The sequence below is a fragment of the Theropithecus gelada genome, chromosome 9 (assembly GCF_003255815.1).
Source record: "Theropithecus gelada isolate Dixy chromosome 9, Tgel_1.0, whole genome shotgun sequence".
In the NCBI taxonomy this organism is placed as follows: Eukaryota; Metazoa; Chordata; class Mammalia; order Primates; family Cercopithecidae; genus Theropithecus; species Theropithecus gelada.
In genome coordinates this window covers 46,307,319-46,316,269 of record NC_037677.1, presented here as the reverse complement: position 1 = coordinate 46,316,269, position 8,951 = coordinate 46,307,319, and the positions used below count along the sequence as shown (strand labels likewise).

The following is an 8,951-nucleotide window of genomic DNA, read 5'->3' as shown; positions in this document are numbered from 1 at the left end:
GGGTTTGGCAGAGAGACTGGAGTGGGTGTGAGGTGGTAAAAAGCAAGTCTATGGGGGAGGACTGTGGTGGGTGACCCAGACAGGGAGCGGGGTTTGGGCATGGCCAGAGAAAGGCCAGGCTGTGGCCTCTTCTGTGTATGGATGGGCCTGGCCTCCTCACCTCCTGGGCTGGGCAGGGCAGGGCTCTCAGAGCTCTGGCCATGGCAGGGATGCTCTGCCCACAGTGGGAAGCCATCCTTCGGGGTCCATGCTCTGCCCAGCCTTGCTGTGCAGGCTCAGCCTGTCACATTGGATTAGCCTGACCCTAAGTCTCTGGCCTGTCCCAGTCCTGCCACCAGAGCCAGTCCTGGCTGCTCCAGCCCATTCTGTCTGTTTTAACAGCAGCTGACAGGCCACATCTCCCAGCCAGCCTGCAGATAGTGTTCAGCCCCTGCATGCACAGCTGTCGGGGCTGCCTCTCCAGCGTTTGGTCTTCTTGTTTCAGGGGCACAGAAAGTCAAGGAGGCCAGGCAGTGTAAGTAAGTAGATTTGGTACTTCCTGTGTCAGGGTAAAGATAGAGCAGGAAACTGAGTCAGGGTCAGGGATCTGGGGCTGTCGGGTCTGGGTGCAGGGCTGGGGGCTTAGCAGGATGACTTTTCCCAAATGCAGCCCTACCTGTTAAAGGATGGAGTGCCCAACCCAAGGGGGTCCTTCTTGGGTTAGGGTTTGGCTTAGAGTAAGAGTTAGAGTTAGGAATGTCAACCCCATTGTCAGTGGCTAACTCTCAGTTGCCCATCCCTGGTTCAGGGCTAGGGTTAGGGTTAAGGTTAGGGTTAGGATTAGGGTTAGGGTGAGAGTTAGAGTTAGAGTTAGAGTTAGGAATGTCAACCCCATTGTCAGTGGCTGACTCTCAGTTGCCCATCCCTGGTTCAGGGTTAGGGTTAGGGTTTGGGTTAGAGTTAGAGTTACGAATGTCAACCCCATTGTCAGTTGCCCATCCCTGCTTCAGGGTTAGGATTAAGGTTAGAGTTAGGAATGCCAACCCTATTGGCAGGCGCTAACTCTCAGTTGTTCATCCCCCATTCAGGGTTAGGGTTAGGGTTAGGAATGTCAGCCCCATTGCAGTTCCTGACTCACAGTTGCTCATCCATGGGAAGCTCCCACTGTCACCAAAGATGGTCTAAGCGGGGCCCTGGTGAGATTCCTCAGGCCTGCATTCTCTAGAACTGAGATGAGATCAGAAGTCCTGAAATCTATGGTCAACATCACAATGAGGAATGAGCAGGACAGAGCCCTTGCTTGGCCCCCTTTTCCATCCAGGAGGCCTTGCATGGTGAACAGTGGCTCCCAGAGAGCTTGGGAGCTAATTTTTTTTTTTTTTTTTTGAAACCGTGTCTCACTGTGTCACCCAGGCTGGAGTATAGTGGCGCGACCTTGGCTCACTGCAAGCTCCGCCTCTCAGGTTCATGCCATTCTCCTGCCTCAGCCTCCTGAGTAGCTGGGATTACAGGCGCCTGCCACCACACCCGGCTGATTTTTTGTATTTTTAGTAGAGACGGGGTTTCACCATGTTAGCCAGGATGGTCTCGATCTCCTGACCTCGTGATCCGCCCGCCTCGGTTTCTCAAAGTGCTGGGATTGCAGGCCTGAGCCACTGCGCCCGGCCAGGGAGCTAATTTTTAACAGTCCATGTGTTTCCATGTCAACCACCTTTTTGGAGTTTTTTTTCAGGAAGAAAATAAAAGAGGGTCTCGATCAACTTCAGAAAATGGTGCCTGAAGGACACACATCCATGCAGGCAGGATTTAGAAATGTATACACCCCTTGAGCTCCAAGAATCGATTCTAGTTTACAAGGTCTTAGAGTATCCATGTCCAGTTTAGATATTTCACTGTCCAGGTTCGCTATTTCTTCATTTTCTTGCAGGCAATTCGGCAGATGGAAAATTTCAACTCCACATGTAAGCACCTGGGGAAACAGAGCTGGGCGACAGCCTCAGAGAGCTCTGTGTGCAGATTCTGCAAGGCCACCCCTGCCCTGCCTCTTGGAGCAAGTTGCTCACCTGCTCTGAACTCCAGGTCCCTCCCTGGTGCAGTGAGCATATTAAGCCCCTGCCCCATGGAGTTCCGAGAACTGTGTGGGATTCTGCGCGTGCACCCCTGGTGCTCATAACCCGGAGGTGCTTGCCCTCCAGCTGGGCTGTGTGAAAAGGAAAAGGGAAGAGCCAAGGGGTTTGCCCCTTTGCACACACCTTAGTCTTCCTCCTCCCTTCCTCGTTTCCCCTCTGAGCGACTTGCATTCCCTGAATGTGTCTTATGCAGAAGGCTGTCCACAGCCGCCGACTCCCCTCCCCACTGTGTGGCTGCAGCTCTTGTCAGGAAAAGGCAGGGTTGGTGGGGAAAGGCATTGAGGTGGCCGTGGGGTCCCCTGCCCAGGTGCCACTGACCTGGAGTCCTGTATTCCTGGGCCCACAGATGCTGGCAGGGCTGCCCACAGGCTCTGCCCACAGGAGAGCCCAGCTTCTTCTCCCCCTGGCCATGGGACAGGCCTGTGCTTGTGGAGTCCTGGCTGGAGCTGCCCTCAGGCAGAGGTGGTGCTGCTGCTAGTGGGTGAGAGTTCAGGCAGCCTGTTGAGAAGGGGTCTGCCCCTCTCAGCTCCTCCTTTTTAAATGGGTGCTGGGCTGAGAACTCTCTCACTCTAGGGGGTCTCTGGAGAGCAGGTGCTTGGCTCTTGGCAGCCTCTGCCCTGGAGGATGAGGCGGGGGCACCTGGCCATGCCCTGGAGTGATCAGTGCTGTGGGCCTGGTGGCCTGCAGGGGTCCTGGAGTATTGGGGTGATCAGATCCAGCACCAGATCATGGGAGTGATGAAGTCTGGCGGAGTCAAAGGAATGAGAAAAAGACAGTTTGAGAGAGAAAGTGGGACCAGGGGGCCATCGTGAGTGTGGAGGCTGCAAAGGCCCCGGGCTCTGGGAGTCCATGCTATTTATTGGTGCTCAGACAAAGAAACAGATAGTGAGGATGTGGGGGTTGAAAAGAAACGGTGTATCAAGTGAATGAGAAACATATAGCTGCTTGAGATAATGAGAGTGCGAGAAGCAAGGAGCTAGCAAGTCAAGCAGACATGCAAGCCCTGCCTCAGCTTCTCTCCCAACACTCAGCTTTTCTCCCAACACCAGAGCTTTTGGAGGTTACTTCTAGGCCTTTGCTGAGCAGGCCACTCCTTGCTTCTCCTGCAGACAACAAGGTTTCCAGCATGATTATTGCTATGACCGATGGAACAATGATGAAACATCCATTTTTGGACACTCTCAAAGAAGTGAGTTCAGTTTGTATTTATCAGCATTTTGCTCCTTGTATTTTGGTAATTAATACTCAATGCCTTCTTTCCCTTAAGCTGAAAGGACTTGGAGCCTGGGGGCCACCATTTATATCCTGGGTGTGGCTGATTATAGGAAAGACCTGGTAATTCCAAACAGATTAACCAGGTACCAATATGGAGCCTTGTGGTCAGGTTGGGGTTAGAGTAGGGAAGGGCGTCTCAGGTGGCTTTCCCAGGGCCACCCTAAGAAGGGTCATCTAATCTGCCTCAAGTGAGTTGGGCCAACCCATGACTACTGCAGAAATGACAGCATGTCGTATAAATCCCACCACACCAGAGGGGAGGGCGGAAGAGCTCCCCCTACATTCCCTGAGAGTGGGCTGCTGGCTGGAGAAGGCTGTGGCTCTCAGAGCCTGGCATTCTGCTGCCCCCAAAGCATGGGGGCAGGACACTGTCCCCTGGGCCTGGGGTCTGCTGCATCCTCACCTCTGGGCCGGGGATCCAAGCCAGCTCTGCTTTCTGTAGATAACAGCAATTGCAGACAGCCCTGACCATGTGTTTGCAGTGGAGAATGGCTTCAAGGCCCTGAGAAGCAACTGTTGATGCTGTGAGTGGGTGGAGGTGAGGGGCTAGGGGCCTGGCTTCTGTGACCGGAAGCTCACTCTCCCTGCCCTGTCCCACCCCTACTCATGTGTTCCAGCTCACATCAAAGACCTGTCTTGAAGCTATGTTGGTGGAGCCTTCCTCTGTGTGTGTAGGAGGTGAGAGCTGCGGAGGCCCTGTGGTAGCCAAACGGTGGTGTGTGTGAGTGCATGCATGTATGGAGTGTGCATTTGTTCGGTATGTGTGGGGGTGGATGTGAGTGGGGAGTGTGAGTGTGGTGTGTGTATGTGGTGTGAGTGTGTTTGGTGTGTGTATGTAGTTTGTGTGGGTGCAGTGTGTGTAGTGTGTGTGGGAAGGTGTGCTGTGGGAAGCTTGATGTGTGTGAAGTCTGCGGGGGAGGGTAATATGTGGTCTGTGTGTTGTGTAAATGTGTGTGTGATCTGTGTGTGGGGTGTGTATATGGGCTGTGAGTATAGTATGTGGGGGGTATGCATGAGTGATGCATCTGTGTGTGTTGTGTTATGGGTGTATGTGGTGTGGGAGCTGAGGAGGTATGTGTTGTATGTGTGTGGGGGTGTGAGTGTGTGTACGGGGCATATATGTATGTGTGTGTGGTGTATGTGAGGAGTGTGTGGCCTAAGTTGGGGTGCTGTGGAAGTGTGTGGGAAGAGTACCTGGTGCATGGTGTCTAGTGTGTGAGTTTGTTGTGTGGAGGAGTCGGGAGTGTACTGCTTGTGTGTGTGGTGTGTGTGCATGGGATGTGTGCTGTGTGTTTGCTGTTTGTGGTGTATATGTGTTTACTATTTATGTGTGTCTGTGGTGTGGGTATGTACAGTAGGACTAGAGTGGATGTGTTGTGTGTGTCATACGTGGGTGTCTACATGGGTATATCTTGTGTGTGTGGCATGAGGGGAAGGAAATGGTGTGATGGCATGTGTGTATACTTTGTGTGTGCATTCAGTGGGTGGTGGGTGTGTGTGCCGTGGCTGTGTGTGTATGGTATGGGATGTGTAGGTGTGTGCTTGGTATTTTTGGTGTATACGTGTTTGCTGTTTATGTTGTGTGTGTGGGGTGTGCTGGGTGTGTGTTAGGGGAGTGGGGAGTGTGTGGTGCGTGTATGATGTGTGATGTATGTGTTGTGTGTATGGGATGTGTGGTGTGTCTTTGGTATTTTTGGTGTACGTGTGTTTGCTATTTATGTGTGTGTGTGGTGTGTGGGTGTGTGTGCTTTGGGTGTGTGGTGTGTGGTGTGATATGTGTGGTATGGGGTGGGTTGAGTGTGTTTGTGGTGCAGTGTGCATGGGTGGGTGGGTGTGGATGTATAGCCTACATGGGTGTGAATGTGAGTGTTGGTGTGGGGGGAATATGCAGGGGTGGTGGTGTGAGTACCTGTGCACAATTAGTGTGTTGTTACCTCACAACAATAAGTTTAACTCTAAAGCAAGAAAAGACATGTGTGAGAAGCTCTCAGGGAAACACCAGCAAATGGCATGGAGCAGCAGGTAACCCAGACCACAGGCCAGGAGCAGCCACGGCTCCTCTCAGGAAGGCCAGGCAGGTGCAGAAGGTGAAATAGTTGTGAAATTTACCACATCAACAAAAGGGGAAACAGGAACCAAGAGGTTATCTCAGGGGATGAAGAACAAGAAGTGGGGGCGTCAACATGCCACAGCACCCTGGGAGCAGAAGGAAACCTCCATAGCCCGACAAAGGCGTCCCAACACCCTCGGCTCACTTCAGTTCCACAGGAAAAATCCCAGCATCTGTCCCTACTGTCTGGAATGTGGCAAGGGTGAGTCCCGGCATGGGTGGTGACAGCCTTGTGTGGTCCTCTGTGATGAACCCTGTCTGTCCCGACCTCCGCCTGTGCGTGCTGGGACTCTGCCCGGCCGGCATTTACGCAACTGCGGCTGCTGGAGAGGAAGGGAGCCTTGGTTGTCCTCCATCCATGGGGACAGCATGAGGCTGGGTGCTGCTGGCCCCAGAGCAGCAGCTGGGCTCTGGCCTCCTGGTTCCTAACTGCAGTGTGCCCTGGCAGTAGGCTGTGGGAATAGACACGTCGTCCATGTCTGCGTTCTGCTCTCCATGGGCACACGACCAGGAGCAAATTGTCCAATGTCAGCCAGCTCCAGAGGTGCCTCCCATGAACAGAAAGGACGCTGTCAGGCCTGTCGTGAGTCCCAAGGTACTGGGCTGTGCGGGGACTGGCACAGGGCTGGGAGCTGGTGGGACCCAGGAACAGGAGCTGGGCTGACACTTCCATGATTGGTCCTGGGCTGTGGCCCCTACTCGCCTCTCCCTGATGCAGAGTTGAGGGTGGGGGTGGAGTAGAGAGCTGCCTTCCCCCTCGGGGTCTCTCTGCTGCTCCTGATTTAAAGCTGCTCAGCCATTCAGCCAGTGTGACAGCTGTGCTCCTCTGATGATGTCCCCTGGACATGCACAGGCTGTGGCATCTGAGCAGCCCTGTCAACCCCAGGTGAGGATGTGAGTCGTCACTCCTCCCTGGAGGCAGCTGAGTTGAGATAATAGGTGCCCTGTGCCCACCAGCTCGGCCCTCTGCCTCTGCCCATGTGACCTGGCAGTCACAGCCCCGAACTGTCAGCTGTTGGCCAACTTGGGCAAAGCTGCCCCACATGGAGGGTGACAGTCACAGGAGGGAAAGGCCAAGGCAGGAGCCTGAAACCCAAATGCAACAGAATGAGTCCTGTCAGCAGGCTGCCGCCGAGAAGCCAGGAGGGCTCCAGGGAGCCCAGGAAGGAGTCCAGGGAGGGAGGCACGCAGCCCAGACTCACCACCCCCATTTAGCCCTGGGCCTCATATCCAGCCTGGGAGAGGCCTCTGCTGGCCTCACTGCTCCAGGCCATTCCTGAGCCCATCCCCCACACATGCTGGAGGGTTTTGGCAGGCACCTCCCTTCCAAGCCGGGCAGGTATCTGAGGCTCTTAGCAGGAACTCCAGGCCGTCCAGCAGCCACTCCCTATCCTGGATGCCCTGTGCAGAAGTGGGACCAGGTGGAACATAGGCACTCTGCAAGCCCTGCCTCACCTTGAAGGGCCGAGTCCACCTTCCTTTGCAGCCCTGCTCATAGGGCACCTCCTCCTGGAAGCCTTCCCTGATGACCAGCCCCTCTGACTCCCTGCAGCTAAGGGCTTGGTCTGTGCCTCTCATCAGTCACTTGTCACCCAGGATGTATCATGAGTTCTGGTTGTCTATGTCCAAGTATAATTTTCTTCTTTAGTTCTTTGGTTTTCTTCCACCCTTTATTGTTGAAATTTTCAAACCTATAGGTGAGTGGAAAGGATTGTGCAATGAACACAAACACACCTCTGTCCACTACTGGGATTTTACAATGAATGTTCGCCCATGCTCCTTTATCTCTCCTTCTCTCTCTCTTTTCATCCATCCACCTTGCAATACATAGAATACATGTTTGCAATGTATGTATGTTTGCAATACATAGAATACATAGCCCTAACACAGCCTAGAATGTAATTTGCAACCACCCCAACTGAAGCTTTGGGGCAGCCCTCAGTCCTGCTCAGGGTGGCCGAGTTGGGCTGACCAAGGGGCGCAGGCTGACCAAGGGGCTGACCAAGGGGCCCAGTTGCTCCCTCCCGGGCACACACTGAGCCCAGGTCCGGCTGGCCAGGGCCCTTTGGACATCTGAGCGAGGAAGATATTGAAAATGCTACCTGATGGCATCAGCTTTGGGAGCAGCTGCTGTCGGTCTTAGTGGTGGGAGAGGACCTGATACTTGCCCTGAGGCGGGGCCAGGTCTGCTTGCTCAGCACAGGGCACCAAGCTGGCCTTTCCTGCTCTCTCACAGCCTCAGTGCCCCCACCAGGCCCAGGGTCTTCCGAGGACAGCATAGTATCCATCAAGTGGGTGCCCACAAGGGCTGGGCTGGCACCTTGAGCGGGAAGAGCAGGCCAGGCCTAGCTGGCTGATGTCAGCAGTCAGTGTGCGGGTCTTTGGAGTGAGGCAGGCCTCGGAGCTCCTCATCTGAGGAGCATGGTTCCCTAGGTCCCAGCCAGGAGCTGACATGGAGAAACACAAACCCACTGAGGCCTGAATTTCCCATTTTCCAAGAAAGCTAGAAATCTAGATATTTAGGGGAAATGTTCAGGCTTTTAACTGTGGGCCCCCATTTTTGAAAGTACTTGAAAGCCTCAGAAAGCATGTCAGCAGGCCAGCTTCACCCACAGCCCGCCTTGAAGGTGTGATGCTGCAGGAAGGCAGGAAGCAGGGTTCACAGGAAGCTTTCCTTGGGTGCATGGACCAGGGGCACCCCAGGCATCCACAGGGACTGGAATGAGCGGGGCCTGGGCCAGGAGGCAGGCGTGGAGGCCAATGCCCTTGGCAGCTTCAGACCTGCGGGAACCCCAGCTGGCTCCTGGGGCCAGCCCCACCTGTCCTATGTCCCCTGTGGTATTTGTCTCAGGGTGGGAGTCACAATGGTGGAAGGACACACTTCCTGAACCTCAGGGTGGGTGCCCTGTGGTCCTTGCTGGGTCAGGAAGAGCAGGAGGTGAGGAATCACCTGTAGGTCTCTGGAATAGCAGCTAAAACTGGGCCTCTGTGATAGATTCCCCTGAGCAGTCCTGGCCCTGCCCCTGCCCCTGTGGGTGTCCTCCCTGCCACAGGCACACAGAAAGACAGGGAGGAGAGACCCCGAGTGTTCAGCAACCCTGAAGGAGGCATCTAGGCTTGGGCACCCAGCTGAGTCATGAGACATGGTGTCTTCAGGCAGCATTATGGCTCCACTTACACCTTACATCAGGGAGGGCCTGGCTGAGTGCATGGCCAGTACCCCTGGGGCCTGAGGGAGCACCACAGATTTCAGGGCAGGAATAGCACTTTGAGCCTGCACTGTGCAGGGACCAAGGCCTTTCCTGAGCGTGTTGGTTCAGGGATGGTAGGGAGAGAGTCCTTGAGTGTGCTCAAGGCCCAGCTGCCTCCTCCTGGACCCTCAGTGACACCAGATGAAGATTTGACCCAGTGGACACATAGATGTTGGTCAAACACTGCTCCTTCCTTACAGGAGCCTC

General features: G+C 54.6%; 1 protein-coding gene across 1 annotated transcript in view; it reads left to right on the top strand.

The window, feature by feature from the left end:
* Positions 1-8,951, top strand: part of LOC112631324 (anthrax toxin receptor-like) — a 724,187-nt gene that overhangs the window by 687,293 nt on the left and 27,943 nt on the right. The window contains 8 exon segments of the mRNA XM_025396267.1: positions 1,712-1,793; positions 1,907-1,940; positions 3,218-3,301; positions 3,376-3,443; positions 3,826-3,894; positions 3,896-3,907; positions 4,001-4,061; positions 8,572-8,578. Coding sequence (XP_025252052.1) covers positions 1,712-1,793; positions 1,907-1,940; positions 3,218-3,301; positions 3,376-3,443; positions 3,826-3,894; positions 3,896-3,907; positions 4,001-4,061; positions 8,572-8,578 — 417 coding nt within the window.